This window comes from Silene latifolia, chromosome 1 (genome assembly GCF_048544455.1).
Source record: "Silene latifolia isolate original U9 population chromosome 1, ASM4854445v1, whole genome shotgun sequence".
Lineage (NCBI taxonomy): Eukaryota > Viridiplantae > Streptophyta > Magnoliopsida > Caryophyllales > Caryophyllaceae > Silene > Silene latifolia.
The window spans coordinates 5474005-5491429 of record NC_133526.1 but is presented as its reverse complement, the minus strand read 5'-3'; the positions used below and the strand labels follow the sequence as shown (position 1 = coordinate 5491429).

The window sequence follows — 17425 nt, the reverse complement described above, 5'->3', positions numbered from 1 at the left end:
ATTCAGTTCAGTTCAGTTCAGCTCCATTAAGTTCAGTTCAGTTCAGTTCAGTTCAGAACATTTCAATCCAAAAGAACAGGACCTTAGATAAGCCCTCACTCCGTCCCAATCCTTCTTTTTTTTTTGAAAAGAAAGCACGAAGGCATATTACTTCAATAACGATAAATCAAAAAGCGAAGCACTATTCACCGAGGGAGGCAAGTAGACCTGTCAAATTCTGACCCAACCCGAAAACCCTACCTAACCAGTTTTTTAAGGTCAAGACCCGAAAATTTTGACTCGACGACCCGTTTGACCCGAACCCAAAGCGACCCGAACGGGTATCCGTTGGGTCAAAGATAAATTAAGAATTTTTTAAAATATTAATATTTTATATTTGAAACTTTAATAAATGGGTTTTTTTATAATGTGCCCAAATTAAATTGTAGTAGTACGTCTTAGCTAAATACTTAGAATTTTAATCGCGATTATGTTCACAAAAATATATTGTTGGAGGTAGTCGCTGCCTATGACAAATAAAAAGTTCCTATATTATTAGAGAAAATTGTTGATTTTTTTGAAAATTACAGCCTTATATTTTTTTGCAAATTACATCCAAAATTTTACTTTTCTTACAAAATTGCACCACAATACTCTTTTCGGTCAAATTTGTTAAAAAGTGACTTACTTTCCCTAGATTATGTCTTTTTACTTCTCAATTGAAGAAGAATTAAAGAGATGAGGAGTGAAATATGAAGAAGGAAGATGAACAAGGGATTATAAAGAATGAGGGTGAGGGTATTTTCGTCATAAAAAATGAACTTAAGTGACAAAAATTCAAATTGGAGTCAATTGTCCGTCGGAGTTAAAGTTTTGGATGTAATTTACAAAAAAGTGGTTTATAAAAGGCTATAATCAACAATTTTCTCATATTATTACGATAATGATCTCGTCTCGTCTAATATACGACTATACCAGTTGTATAGTAGCATTGTATAACCGCCTCAAAGTTGTTGAGCTCTTACATAAAATTGATGAGCTCTTACACAAATTTGGTTAATTATTTTATAAGTTATTGAGCTTAATAATTATTCTGTTAAGCTCAATCACTATGTATCATAGCTCGATAACTTTGTTAGTAGAGCTCGATAACTTTATAACAAACTCAACTACATTGAATAGGTTATATATACAACCAGTTGTATAATACATTAACTGAAAAAACCACGACATCTAATTGTGACTTATGAGATGGACAAAACTCATTAATCCTTGATTTCTTGAAACTTTGTGGAGGAGCAACCTGGAATCGCAACGAGGCTTGATATAATACAAAGTATGAGTGGTGGCGGACCGACTCCATCAGGCCTTACTGTTGCCTCTATTTGGAAGGGTACAATGGTGTTATCTCTGTGATTGTACCATTTTATACAATTCTCAGAACCTCGATAATATTGAAGCAATAAACGATGATGTCCGTGTCCGTCCTCTGAACGCGTAATAAGATAATGCCACGCTAAATCTTGAGGAAGATGAAACATCTTCTTCCAAGAACCATATTCCTCCATTATCCAAACGTCGTTTGAATAAATGCCGTGTATGTATAACCAACTATCCAACTGTCTAAGTTGTATGGCATCATTCATTTCAACCGGTAAATTTAGGTCGTCTATCCATTTCTCTGAAGCGACATCAAAACGAGCAATTCGATAATCTAATTAAGGTGACACGTCCATCGCTTTCTATCTTACTTAAAAGAAGATAATGTAGCAGCATGCTGTGCTCGATCTTGTTTCCGAATACTTTGGTGCGTCCATAGTTGTTCCAGGTTTTCCCGGATGAAAATCGGGTAGGAGAAGTACTAGGACAACGCCATAAATCGGCTTTTAAGCTGTATATACACACATCAGGATGATTCTCATTCCAAACACGTCTCGTCGCTATAATTTTATAATCACCTTGGTCTCTATCGTAACCAAAACCATATGATGAGCCCCGACGATTCCATTTGTTCTCCGAAGAAGGAAGGACTAATTTGAAAGTACGTGTTGACGGGTTGCATATAAGGAAGCACCTAACCGTGTAACTACAAATGGTGGTATCCTTAGAACTCGGAAAAACTTTGAAGCAAACCAAGCCATTGCAAGAGCCCACCAGATGTCTATCGACGTCGTCTATTATCGTATCGTTAGGCCAATTCAATTTGGTCCATTTTAAGGGTTTATAAAGATCGCCAACGATCGAAAGGGTACAAGTACAGAAAAGGGCACGATTGTGTCCTGACTTGGATTCGAGGGATTTGTTAACTTGGAGATTAGCGAAGACGGGGCTGTTGATCAGATTGTACCACTCTTTGCATACGCACTTGAAGTGTACGGCGGAATTAACCGGTAACAAAACTAGTATTTCGAGGATCACATCTAATGGCATTCGATGGATCGTCTTTAGACCCCTCATATCTCGAAAACTTGTGACAGAACACAACCCCGGACCGGACCTCAGAGGATATATTGTGTTCAGGAATGTAATTGTTCTTAGGATTCTAATCGCCACTGAATTTCTAAATATCAAGTTTTAATCTAATGTAACTTTCCTAATAAAAAAAATTACATCTTAGACAAATGATTAGCAAAATATTTTATTTTATTCTTGTAATAATAATATTTCCCTATAATAATATTTCCCTATTTCTTTTAGTATATATAAGCTAACATAGCCATGTTGTACATTTATCGGGCTTCTTTTACCGTAACATAACAAGGCCATGATTTATTTTCACATAAGCTCTCATAAGTCCATGAACTTGATAAATATTTGGATGGTGAATCCTAATGCCACAAAATAATGCTTCTTTTGTTGTGAGTGAACATATTCTTAAAAAATCAGTTTTTAATTACGGTTTTTCATGAGGGGTTGCCTTGAATCTATGGAATAATTCGGGGGTAAATTTTAATTGGGTGATAATTACCTGAGAATTTAATTACTTAGGTAATGAGTTCATTATCAGGTTTGGCATAAGGGTAATGATTACTGACTAGATGTTTTACTCCCTTTTATGAGAGTAATAGATTCAGGAGATACACCTTATCAATCCAAGCAAACCCTAACATGTGAATGGGCACATGTTAAGATTCTAAGAAAGGAAAGATTTACATCAATCGCATTAGAATCCTAGCAACAATTACCTTCCTAAACTCAATATGATTCTTGCCATATATATTTTGTGATTTGAAGTTACGGCAATTGTTTTCCAATTCAAGATTTGAGATATGGGGTGTCTAAAGACGACCAATCAAATACCTTTAGATGTGATTCTCGAAATACTAGTTTGGTTACCGGCTAAATCCGTCCTATGCTTCAGGTGCGTATGCAAAGAGTGGTACAATCTTATTAACAATCCTGTCTTTGCTAATCTACATCTTAACAAATCCCTCGAACCCAAATCACAACACAATCGTACCCTTTTCTTTACTCGTACCCCTTGCATTGTTGATGATCTTTATCACCCGGTTAAAGTGACCAAATTGAATTGGCCCGAGGGTACCATAAGAAACTATGACTATAGACAAACTATAGGCTCTTGCAACGGTTTGGTTTGCTTCAAAGTTATTGTGAAGGACGGTAATTACGAGGAGTGGCCAGTTAAGAGCTTCCTTATATGCAACCCTACAATGCGTACTTTCAAATTAATCCTTCCTCCGTCGGAGAAGATATGGAAGTTCTATAGCTTATCATATGGTTTTGGTTATGATAGCGACCACGATGATTATAAGATCGTAGTGAGTAATAGATTCTGGACGGAGACTGACCGAGATGTGCATGTATACAGCTTGAAGGCCGATTTATGGAGCTGCCGTACTCCTCCTGCTCCAGTTTCATACGGGAGAAGTTGGGAAAACCGACGCGAAGTAATATTTAGTAACAAGATGCTACACTATCTTACCTCACCTAAATTAGTAGAAGATGGAAGGGGTCGTGGTCGTAGAGATTATCGAATTGTCCGTTTTGACGTCGCTTCAGAGAATTGGAAAGACGATTTATGTTTACCGATTCAATTGATATCGGGTATAATAATGGGAGAGTTGGATGGATGGTTATACTTACATGTTGATAATTATTACCCTAGTAAATTTTATCACGACCTTTGGATCATGGAAGAATACGGTTCATGGAAGCGGATGTTGCGTTTTCCTCGACATATAGAATGGCATTATCATATTATTGCTCGTTCAAAGGAAGGACGACATCGGTTACTACTTGACAACTATGGTCTGTTTTGGTATGATCAACGAGATAACACAACAATCAAACTAGAGGCATTGCCAAGGGATCAATCAGCCATGGTGTGTATTGCAAGCCTCGTTACGATTCCAGGTTGCTCCTCGACAAAGTTGCAAGAAATTAAGGATTAAGATGCCGTAAGGTTTTATCCGAGAATAAGTTACAAACATTGTTTGACACGATATAAACATAGCTACAAACATTGTTTGACACGATATAAACATAGCTTCGACTCCATAGTCGAGCCGGAAAACTAGGGTTTTTGAAAGACATCAATTACACTAGACCAAATAGTTCACTGGAAAACATAAACTAATAGTATGCATATTCATATTATTTAGCTTGGGAGTCGCTTCACTGCGATCGCTTTGTATTTAGGCTAGTGGGCTTCTTTTGGCGGCTTCACGATCAAAACAGGGCAACTTGCATGGTGAGCGCAATAATCGCTGACACTTCCCAGAAATGCCCTGTAAACCAACAGCTATGGGGTGAACTAGAGATTAGATGAGAAAACAGTCCAGAATCTGCAACTGTTTTTCCTTTAATGTTTTAATCCATTGTCTCTTGTTAATTGTTATACATGTTTTTAAGCATTTTCGTGTCGTATTATCAATGAGTACAAGTTTTGGACTAGGATTCAAATTATCATTTACACAGCTAAATGTCACACTTGAACAATTTTTTCTTTTGTTAGTGAATGAGGTGCATGATCAATGATCAGTAACATGCAGGGAAGCGGATCAGAATATAGAATATTCGACATTCCGTACACAAGCTTCCAGTTAAAGCTGTTCAACGGTGCGGGCCAGCTCGGGCCAGCCCGCATTAGTGGGCCGGTTTTTTCTAGTCTAGCCAGGCCGCGTGCCAGCCCAGCCCGTCCCTCTACCCGGGCCGGGCCAGTGCCCCAAATTTCCAGCCAGGCTTGGCCCGCTAAAAATTATAAAAATGCTAAAAAACACTATATGGTCCGGACCCGGGCCAGACATTATGGAGCCCAGTCCGACCCCTTTTCAGTGCCGGGCCTGGGCCACAAATTGACAGCCCAGCTGCCCCCGGCCCAGTCCAGTGTACACCCCTACCTCCAGCAGCTACCACTAGACGAAGAAACCATGATAGACGCAAGACAGGTTAGAAGTCAATATACCATAGCATTGTCGGGTTGATGCCACTCCCATCAAAATTGTAATTATAGATAAAGATCGAAGGTAAAAATAACATAGGACATAGGACGGTTGATAATGATATCAACTCATAAGGAGCCAAAGTAATTTCACTGCAATGTCGAGACTCGAAACACAAAGAAATAGACATACCTTTTTATTTGTCCTAGGCCGCGACTACCTACGACTAACATATCCACATGCGTCTGTTCAATCGCTTTGCATATTTCCTCCTTCGGGTCTCCTTCAAGAATCAATGTTTCTGCTCTCACCTGCACAATTATTAAGTTCATTCATCATACACTGTATATATGATGAAACTAAAGTACCAAAGTGCTCTCGGGAACTCAATTTGCTACCTTGTTGTGTCTGCAAAATGACAATGCACGCTCGAGGATTCGAGCTGAAACTTCCGCTTGTGCTTGCCTAACCGACTCTACTACACTTGATCCAGCAAAAGCAGCTGGTTTAAATCACAACCACTCAAGATAGTCAACAGTAGTTTTGCTTAAAACAAGTTACATACTAAGACTCGTATTAAATGTCCATTTTTTTTCAACTAAAGCTCAGAGAAAATAAAAGAGACAGTTAATTTGGGATAACTTAAGACGGAAAAGGAAAAGGGAACAATATAAACGGAACGTAGAGACTAACATGTTCTAGTGTCTTAGGGAGGGAAAAAAACAAGGGTAACATGTCACAAGCTCACAACTTGTAGACAAGTCACAAGCTCACAACTTATACTCGTGAAGGGAGTATGAATTACAAGTCACAAGCTCACAACTTGTACACAACACACTCTCTTCACAATCTCAACAATCTCTCTTTTTTTTTTCCCCAAATTTATTTTTACAAATTAATCCAATACCTTTTCCCTAGAACAAAATGCCAAAACCTAAAAATATTTCCAAATCATCACACTCCCAAACTCCACCTTCATTTTGAAATTGAAATTCCCAGTAAAATCAATTTTTTTTTTATCTATTTTAAAATCCTAGAAATCCCCAAATTTTCAATTTAAAATCCCAGAAAACCCAATTACTCAAATTAAAATCCCAGAAAACCCAATTGCTCAATTTAAATCCCAGAAAACCCAATTAATTACCAATTTAAAATCCCAGAATAACCAATTTATCACTAATTTGCTAATTTTAAAACCCAGAAAATCCAATTGACCAAATCAAAATCCCAGAAAACCCAATTTGCTAAATTAAAAACCCAATTTCTCCAATCAAAATCCCAGAAAAAATTGGGGATAGAAATCAAAAAGAGAGAAAATAATCAATAATCAATAAATGAGATGAAGGGAGTATGAATCAAAAGACGATGGACAATATAAATGAGATGAAGGGAGTATGAATTATACCAGTATGCAAACCCGGCCCGACAGGGTAAACATAATTATGAAAAGAGCTTTGAACATGAGCTAAATACACCAAACAACCCTCTTCATTTAAACTTGCTCTAGGATCATCCACTAAAGTTGGTGTTGCAGATGCCAAAGTTTTGGGAGTAAAAAGATGTTGAAGTGCCCAATTAAGTCCATAAAAACTTGCATCACTTTCATCCAAACCTACCATTACTTTCATCATCTTCTTTTCTTTGATTAATGGAGTTTCTTCTTCTTGTTTTGTTGATGTTCCTGATGTTGTTCCACTTCCTGTTAGTATTCCTGTTTCTTGATCCATTTTTTGATGTTTTTTGTGTGATTTTTTTGGTGTGTTTGGGTTTGATGTGTTTGTTTGAAGAAGGTTAGTAGAAGAATGTTTTGTGTTCTTTGTGGTACACGCGGTGCCCATGCAGCATATCAATGTGCATTTACTGATTTAATTCAAGACTTCATGATCAGGACTCGAGAGTAGATGATAAAGACGATATTTTACGTACCTCTAACCCATATTTTATTTTTTATTTAATCGAATTAATAATTTGAGTTGGCTTTATTCACTTATATTAATGTCAAATCCCCATTATATTAAAAGAATAAGAAATCTCCAAATTTTTCCGCCTAAATAAATTTGGCAATAATTAGGCTTTCTTTATACTCCCTCCTATTCTACATAATCCTCCCTACTAGATTTTGTCTTAAGTGCGTCAAGGCAGACGGTTATAATATCGGCCGCCTAATCTAATTGTTATTGTAGATTTTTTAATACTATTTAAAACGGTGTTCACAATCACAAAATAATTACATGGGAAACATTATAAAAACTATATTGGATTCTTTAAAAATGAACTAAAAAAACAATCCAACAATGCTACTTGATGTACCTAATTAATTTGTACTAAAATACTTAATTTTCATCCTAATCCAACAATAATCCCAATTTCTCCCATCCCTTCTTTCTCTCACCTGGGAGAAGATCAGTTAAAAAAAAATCCCCAAATAATAGGGGTTCTTTTTCTTCTTTGATGCATACGGGTTACCTAATATAGTCTTGAATATTTTGAGCTTCCAAAACATTGTTATGGATGTCTATTAATTAAAAAGGACTTGGTTACAAACTTACTTGAAACACTTATTAAGCCAAATAATCAATATTAGCTAAAAAGGTAAGATATTGTGGATGACATGAATAGAAATGTCAAATTATTGTTGAAGTCAAATTTAATTTATCAACCTCTTTATTTTTTTAAAAAAAATTAAATTTAAATTTAATTTTATATTTTTTATTTAAATAATTATTTTATGAAAACTAATTTAATTCAGATAATTAATAATTACATTAGCAATAACTATTTTCTTTATATATAGACAGAGTCCACATTATACGTACCTAAAATACATATTAAAGCCAATTTTATTTAGTCTTGGATTTCATGCGTTTTGTTCCTATACTGTCTTGATTTATCAATTGCACAATAGTGTTATTGTATGTTTTTGTCTAATTATAATTATTAACATGCCATAAAAAAATGAATCATAATATAGATAGTGTTATCTTATCAAATCAAGATAACACTATGATATGATATGTAGTGTAGTTCCTTTTATTTTCACATTGAACCGGTTAGTCTTTTACCAAGAGTTTGGAGAGACTGTCTCTCGGTAAGTTATTAAGAGACTACTGTATCGTACCTTTTTTATGTATTATTTTGTACCACTTTATCTATTGATTGTGACTCAAAATTAATAAGCCTAATTTATTTAACTAAGTTGTAAGATAAATATAAATACTGATAATATTTAATGTTTTTAAAGATAAAAATTGAACTGATGATCATAGAAAAATCTTAAAAGAAAGAGATTAAGACCAAACTGGCAAACTAAATACTCCCTCCGTCTCAATAATTTGTTTGACTTTAATTAAAATATTTCTCACAAAGAATAAAAAAGGTAAACAAAAATTGGGACGTAGTAGTATATCTATATACATATTCCATGCGTATACCTTTTACCTTGTGATGTATTCTTATTCTTATTGTAGTTCGTGTTTTTTAAATTTTGTTAGGATTTACATGAATCAAGGTTGTTTACTAAGATATTAGTCCGTATTAAAGTATATCACTAATTAAGAGATTGAAAAATCGTCATTAAAGATATGTCTGCATGCTGCAAATATGTCTTAACTTGTCCTTATCCAGAATTTTCCAGTGCTTGTAAAACATATAGCACAACCTTACCATGCATGTCATGAAAAACCATGCATACACGTAATCTTAACAGCATCAACGAAAGCATCAACGAATGTTGAACACCAAAGAAATTAAACGATGCGATAAATAGAAATGATAACAGAGGGTATAATACTATGATAGTAGGACAAATTAACTATATATCTCTTATCAAGAAAGAAAATAAAGATAAACAAATAATTGAAGCGAGGCAAGACTCTATTTTATAGAGCATTTTATCACTTAAGATATGTATAGTACACTTCTAATAAGATCCCATCAAACTCATAGCAATTGCGCGTATACAAAGAAACCTCTATATTTGTGAAAATTAAAGGGATATTCTCTCGTGTACCTCCAACTTTTTCATTTTCTATGATATACCCCTTTTTTTCATGCAAAAAAAACTTTGACCGTCAATAACTCTTGGCTACAAGTTTAGAATACGATAAACTTTTTTTCCAAATTGACCGTCTTTTAAGAGGTCTTCCGTTTGAAAAAAAAACGAAAAAGTTTGGGGGTACAAGAGAGAATATCCCAAAATTAAAAGATATATATGATGCCGATTCCTATGTAGTACTCTGTATCAAATATAAATGCTTCTACTTAATAACCATGCTCTACCGTTATTCTTCTTCTTGATCAATCTGTTAAAAGAAAATAAACAGACGGTTAGAAAACTTATGATTGCAAGCAATAAAAGTTGAAATAGTGAGTCGTGTAAAAATATAAACGAAAAAAGAGAAAAAAGATATATACCTACCAGAAACTTGCTTTTTAACCAACTATGTGACAAAGACGGGGTAATACTTCAAATAATGAAATGGCCTATTGTCTCATCACCTGCATATGAAAGATGAATAATAATAATTAAAAATAATATATAAAAACATGGACATATAAATATCTGGATTCGGTATGAATGAAGTGCTTTTGGACCTCTATCTATCGATCTATGGCCATGCATGATCTCTATTCCTCACACTTATTCTGAGCAAAGAAAATTCGGTGCTTAAATTGTTAAAATTATGAGGTCATCTTGTAAAAAGATGGCACACGTACGGCCTATACCAGCGTTTACTCCTATTACTCCCTCTTTGTATGGCTTGGAGTCTTGCACTTTGTTTGTTGGTGGAGGCAATACATAAGTATATACTTCCTCCATTCAACTCCACTCTACCTATTTCATTTTTGTACACTATTCACAATTGTGTATTCAATTTCGATTTTCTCTTGATACGTAAGTGGAAATATATTCATGTGGGATCTTGTTTGATTCGTCTTTACGAGTACATTAAAAATATCTAACTTTTATAATTTTTGCAAATACGTAGCTAACGATAATTAGCGTGTAAAACACGCGTTGGCAAACGTGAAAAAAGAAAGTGGTAGAGTGGAGTTGAATGGAGGAAGTATACAATTAGGTAGTTGAGTTTGATTACATTTCAATTTAGTCAACGTAGCTACTTGAACTTGGTTTTACGGTTTCTTTAGGGGTGATTAATAATAGATAGTTGCTGCCTTCTAGCTAATTTCTATCTTTTTTAATATCTTTTTAAATAATGTTATAATATAATTATAAATGTAAATATTTATAAACTAATTTTAATTAAAAGTGTTTTATAAAACTTGGAGTCTCTAGAATTGCCTGAAAAAAACCTCTTTTATATATATATATTGATTGATTGATTCATGGGGGGCACTAGAATTAAGGAGGGGAATTAAAATAAGGTAAAGTATTGTAGTGGGGTTTGGTAATTGGAGAGAGGGAAGGTATTGTGGGGTATTATTTTGGGTGAAGTGATTAAAATAAGTATTGTTGTGGGGTAAGTTGATTAAAATAAGTATTGTTGTGGGTGAGGTGGGGTATTGTTGTGGGGTAAGGTGATTAAAATAAGTATAAAACTTTTCTAGATAAGGAAATAGGGAAGGAATTGTGAATAGATGAAAAAGGAAAGAGGGAAGTTTATGTAGAATAGGAGGGAGTACCATATTTGTAATTGGCCTTTTATTATACTGAACTTCCCTCTTCCACCGATTAATACAAAACATTAATAATAATAATAAATTTTACAATTAAATATCAAATTGAGTTAAATATTAGATTTTATAATTGTTATTTCGTATTTTCTTTAATATTCCTATTTAAAAAATCTATACTAAGTAGTATATTAGTCGATTAGTTTTATAATAATATTTTATTTTATTTCTCGGAATGTGGTAGTGCTTTTCTCATTTTTTTCATCTCGTAGGTACCGATTACCGAATAAACTAATCGGGTCAAGGAGGAGCAAATTGAAACGGATGAGGCTAGAGAAGATTGCACTTGAGCTGTCTTACGTTGGGCCTGAGCTTACTTCATTTGGTCGTTGTCCATATGCATTGGGCTGGTAGTGTACAAATACACAAATAAGTTGGACTTTTGAATACCAAAATTTTTGGTGGTTTTGGCAGAAGACGAAACGGAGGAGTAGTAGTAGTTTGAAGGTAAGTTAATTTTTGTTCTTCCAAAATCAAGATCTCGTCTTTTTTTATTGTTCTTTTAGTTTAGATTTAGTGTGTCTTCTTTTTAATTCACAATAATTGTATGAAAATCTACCATTTTACTTCCATTTAAATTCAAGTATTGGTATAATATGTCTTCTCTCTTTTTCTTATTGTTATTTAATTATTATTATGATTATAATTACTTTAATTAGTTAAAGTTTTAGTGAGTAGTATTTTCGTTATGATTTGATTTAACCCCGGCATATGTAAGTTACTTGATTAAATCTCATTTTAGTTAGTTGTTGGAGTGTTGGGTAGGGACGATTGGAAGATTTGACTTGTTATAGTTTTATTTGTTGTTGATGATTGACTTTTAACCATTGGTGAGAACCAATTAGGTTGGGACTTGGGAGTGAGATCACCTCATTTAGACTAGTTGTCGACCTAGGTTGAACCCGAGAGGGAGAATTGAGGGAGAGTGCCTTCAATCTTGAGTTTGAAATCGACCCTCGACAGAGGGAGTGGAATGACTTGGAAACCAACGCGGGTTTAATAACCTTGACAAATACTCGGGTATTTGGGTATTGAATTAGGGAGTCCGAGTCACAAACCCGGGAGGGAGGTGAGTCGGGGTTACTAGTGTCCTATTATGAGCCTGTGAGGGAGTTAGTAGGCGAATTAGAGGTGTTTTCCCCCTTACACTTCACCTTAAAGACTAATTAACGGGAATTACAAAGTAAATGAGCATGTCTGTGGACAAAATCGAATCCTAAACCTTCATTTATTGTTTAGACCATTAGTATTCGTATTACTTATTTGTGCATATTACTTATTTATGGTACCTACACACACGAAACGATAAACAATACAAAAGTACAAAACAAAAAACACGTAGAAGTATAGAACACATAAAACATATGCATGCATGAAACTTAGGCTGCCCAACTAAGTAGGTCCCGTATCGAACCCACAACCATCTCATCAAAACTCTTCTTGTTTCATCAATTTAAGTCATTTCCTTCACTCTTAGATTCTTCTTTCCTCATAATGTCCTTTTATTCTCTTCTTAATTCTTCACCTTCAAGCTTAAATATTCTTGTCATCCACCTTCCTTTTTCTTCTAGACCACCTCACTTGCGTACATTACCGGCTTATGACCTTATTTTTTGGACTTAAGCTCAGTTCAGTTCAGATCAGGTTTTCTGACTTACAATTTAACGATAATTCTTATTCTTTGTTTCAATTCAGAAAGTTTTAAGCCAAAAAAAAAAAGTGGACCTAATAATAATGGGTGGGGAAGGTCTAGCTAGTGGAACTTGTATGAGATTCCCTCCAAACTTGGGACCTTTTAGTCACAAGACATCTACTTTTAGAACACAATTAGATGTTGTCATGAGTATATATGGACGTACGAATCCTGAAATTCTTGCAATAATATGCTTTCAATTTTCACAATTTTAGCACCCTCCTAGCCTTTTTGGCTTTCCAAGGAAGTGGTATGGGTAGAGAATGTCATTTAAAGAGCGTTAGATGTACTTAGGCTACATCTTTAACATTGCTCCCATGAGTAATTTAATTTCAATTTTATAATTTATCGTGTAGTAAGGTTAATACAGATGGCATAAGTCTAATTAAAAATCAAAATTTATCGATGCTTACCATGGAGATGTTAGTCATTAGATAATCTCGTGTATATTCTCCGTATCTCTTTGCCTTGATCGCTACTCTACATATCTTCCTTGTATTTATGCTTTCCTTATTTCCTTGTATAGTTTAGGTAATTAGGTTAATTCCTTTCCAAGTCTTGTATTTGTACACTCTATAAATATTGTAATTACACATCAATGCAAAGTACACAATTCATAAACAATCTTTACATATCTTACATGGTATCGAGCTTGTAAGATCCGTCTTACTCAAATACAATCAATTTTCTTTCGGTCCTCCCTTTCTCCTCAACCCGGCAACCTCCATGGCTCCCCATGGCAACCTCATCCCTAATCCCAACGATCCAAAAGCCCCCTTCATCGATGTTAACCTATCTCAATGTAAAGAACTCACTCCCCTCACATATTTCAACTGGAAAACACAATTGTCTAACATTCTCTTTGGCTACGACTTACTCAAGTTCGTAGATGGTACTCATCCAGCCCCTCCTGCCACCATCACCGATGAAACAACAAAAACCACAAAAGCAAACCCGACTCTCAACTCTTGGCAACGCCAAGATAGACTTATTCTAGGCTCCCTCATTGGCACCTTACCCACAAACATTGCCTCCCTCCTCACCAATGCAACTACCTCTCGAGAAGCATGGTTAACTCTTGCCAACACCTATGCTAACCCTTCTCGCGGTCATATTCTCCAAGTTAAGGATACTCTCGATTCCTTCTCCAAAGGCAACCTCTCCATCTCCGACTACATGACCCAACTAAAATCATACACGGACAAACTCGCTGCCCTTGGCAAACCCATGGATGCCGAGGACATCATTGCTAAGGCTCTTCGTGGTCTCGATAGCTCGTATCAACCAGTTATCGATGCCGTAAGAGCCCGTGACACTACCATCTCCTTTGATTCCCTTCATGAAAAACTAATCAATCATGAACTTACCATCAAACAAACCAACACTAATCCTGCTCCAAATACATCCTTACCCGCCACTGCCTTCGTAGCCCAAACCCGTCCTCCTCACAACCGTAACTACTACCGTTCCTCACAACAACAACAACAACAACAACAACAACAACCACTCCTTTCTAACCCCACTGACCCTCCCTTCAATGAAACCCAAACACCTTTCAAAGGCCGATGTCAATACTGTAAACATCTTGGTCACTATCTTACCATTTGTCGCAAATTCAAGCGTGATTTCCCGAATGTCCAAATTCCCGACCTGCCACCTCCAAAGTCCTCTCCTCGTCCCAACTCTCAACCTCAAGTGCACACTGCTGCCTCCTCCCAACCATCATCCTCTCGGCCGTGGATTGTTGACAGTGGTGCAAGTCACCATATCACTAACGATCTCACGACCCTTTCATTGCATTCACCATATGATGGCTCTGACGATGAGATCATCGGTGACGGTACCTCTCTTCCTATCTCAAATATAGGCTCTTTTCATATACATACTCCCACTGCCACTTTAAAATTTTCTAATGTTCTACATGTTCCCCGTATTTCTCGTAAAATTTTATCGGTTTCACAATTTTGTCATGATAACAATGCTCAAATTGAATTCTTGTCTTCTTCCTTCTTAATTAAGGTCATTCCAACGGGTCAAATAATCCTCCACGGACAGCTTGAAGACGGCGTGTATCTGTGGTATCCGCCTTCCCCTCAAGCACACCTCAGCACTCTTACTACCTCCGTCACATGGCATCAAAAATTAGGGCATCCGTCAAAGTCTATTCTAGCTTATTTACGTAGCCAATTTTCTTTAAATATTCCTGCACTTTCTTATTCCAATTGTAATGCCTGTGACATCAATAAAAGCCATAAGTTAGTTTTTTCTGAGTCCTCACTTTCTACCTCTCGCTCACTTGATTTAATATTTTCGGGTGTATGGACATCACCCGTTCCATCCTATGATAAATTCAAATACTATGTTATCTTCGTTGACCATTATACTAAATATATATGGTTTTACCCTCTTAAAAATAAATCCGACACAGAACTTGTTTTCAAACGGTTTAAAGCACTTGTCGAAAAATTTTTTGATCGACCAATTTTGCGTTTCTTCTCTGACAATGGTGGGGAATTTACTAAGCTCACTCCTTTTTTATCTACTGATGGTGTATCTCACCTTACATCCCCTCCGCATACACCGGAACACAACGGTTATGCAGAACGTCGCCATCGTCACATAGTTGAAACTGGTCTTGCTCTCTTATCTCATGCCCAACTTCCTCTCCAATTCTGGCCTCACGCCTTTTCCACTGCGGTCTATCTCATTAATCGCCTTCCCACACCATCTCTTGACCATGCTTCCCTCTACTTAAAGCTCTTCGAAAAACCTCCAAACTATCTTAAGTTACGAAGCTTCGGTTGTTTATGCTACCCGTGGCTTCGTCCATATGCTTCCCATAAACTCGATGTTCGCTCTAAACCTTGCATATTTGTGGGTTACTCCTCCTCTCAAAGTGCATATCATTGTTTAGACCCAACCACAAATCGTCTATATACGTCTCGACATGTAAAATTTGTTGAAGACTCTTTCCCCTTCTCTCGTCTAACAAACACCACCCATGTGTCACCTTCCTCTACTGCTAAGTGGTGTGAAATAATGCTCCCACTTCTTACTTCCCCTTCCATTACTGACCCCAGCACCCTCACCTCCCCTGAATCCCCCACGTCGTCTACTCCTACCCCTTCAACACCAGCTTCCCCTGTTTCTCCCACAACCTCTTCCCCTGCCTCTCCTCTGACTATCCCGACTGCCTCCCCTACACCCACCCCGACTGTCTCTCCTGCCACTTTGACCCCCTCCACTCCTCCTCCACCACCTCCCTCCCTCCTCCTCCTCCATCACGCAACATAACCACGCGTCTCCAAAATAATATCCGTAAGCCTAACCCTAAGTATGCTAAAACTGCTACCCTCTCCGACCTTCCCTCTTTACCTACCTCCGCCAAACAAGCCCTTGCTACGCCTCACTGGCGTGCAGCTATGGAAGAGGAGTTCACTGCTCTCTCTAAAAATAAAACTTGGACCCTGGTCCCACCACAATCTGACCGGAATTTGATTGGTTGTAAATAGGTGTTTCGGATTAAATACAATCCCGATAATACAATTCACAAATATAAAGCGTGTCTTGTTGCAAAGGGTTTCACTCAACGGCCAGGTATAGATTATTCCGCCACTTTTAGTCCAGTTGTCAAGCCGGCTACGGTCCGTCTTCTGCTATCTCTTGCAGTTTGTAACAATTGGTCTCTTCGGCAATTGGATGTTAATAATGCTTTTCTCCAAGGTTCTCTAACTGACACGGTTTACATGGCGCAACCTCCGGGGTTCGTTGATGCATCGTGTCCGTCTAATCACTGTCTACTGTCCAAAGCTATCTATGGTCTCAAACAAGCACCCCGTGCTTGGTACAATGAGCTCAAGACGGCCTTAATTACTGGCCTACGGTTTTCGTGTATCCCATGCGGATCCTTCTCTGTTTCTTTGCACTACTTCATCGTTTCCTATATACTTACTCGTATATGTTGATGATATTATTGTTACAAGTCCATCTCAGGCTTGTCTCTTGTCTTTTATCTCTACTCTTGCAGCCCGGTTTTCGCTAAAGGACTTAGGTCCTTTATCTTATTTTTTGGGTATCGAAGTCACTCCTAACAATGCAGGTCTCCTTCTCACTCAAAACAAATATGTTCTTGATCTTCTTGAGCGTCACAAGATGCACGAATCGAAGCCTCTTCCTACTCCGGTTGTCTCTCATCCACCACTACTGCGTACTCTTGGCTCTCCTATTTCTAATGTCTCTGATTATCGGGCTATTATTGGTAGTCTTCAATACCTTGCAATTACTCGTCCTGACATCTCCTTTACGGTGAACAAATTAGCTCAATTTATGTCTTCTCCAACCGATATTCATTGGCTCGCTGTTAAAAGGTTACTTCGATATCTACATGGTACTGTCGACATTGGGTTACAGTTGTATCGTAACTCTCCTCTTCATCTTCATGCTTTTTGTGATGCGGATCATGGTGGGGATAAGGATGATTATGTCACAACCTCTGGTTATATTATACATCTTGGTCGTAATCCCATCACTTGGTCTTCTCGAAAACAGCGCACTCTTGCTCGTTCCACCACTGAAGCCGAATTTCGTGCCATCGCAGATACCACGGCTGATCTTGAATGGGTGCATGCTTTACTTCTTGATCTTGGTGTCACTCCGT

General features: G+C 36.8%; 1 protein-coding gene across 2 annotated transcripts; it reads right to left on the bottom strand.

Moving 5' to 3' along the window:
• Window positions 1–4345: 4345 nt before the first annotated feature.
• LOC141594870 (universal stress protein PHOS34-like) lies at window positions 4346–7361 on the bottom strand. 2 transcript variants are annotated; one of them, XM_074414860.1, is made up of 4 exons: window positions 6787–7361; window positions 5780–5883; window positions 5574–5692; window positions 4346–4727 (listed from the first exon to the last, which is right to left on the bottom strand). In XM_074414860.1, the coding sequence occupies exons 1-4, from the start codon at window positions 7217–7219 to the stop codon at window positions 4640–4642; spliced, it is 744 nt and encodes a 247-aa protein (XP_074270961.1). In that variant the 5' UTR covers window positions 7220–7361; the 3' UTR covers window positions 4346–4639. The 2 variants fall into 2 exon arrangements, with proteins under 2 accessions (XP_074270961.1, XP_074270958.1); XM_074414857.1 differs by having other exon boundaries at window positions 4346–4741; window positions 6787–7345.
• Window positions 7362–17425: the final 10064 nt, after the last annotated feature.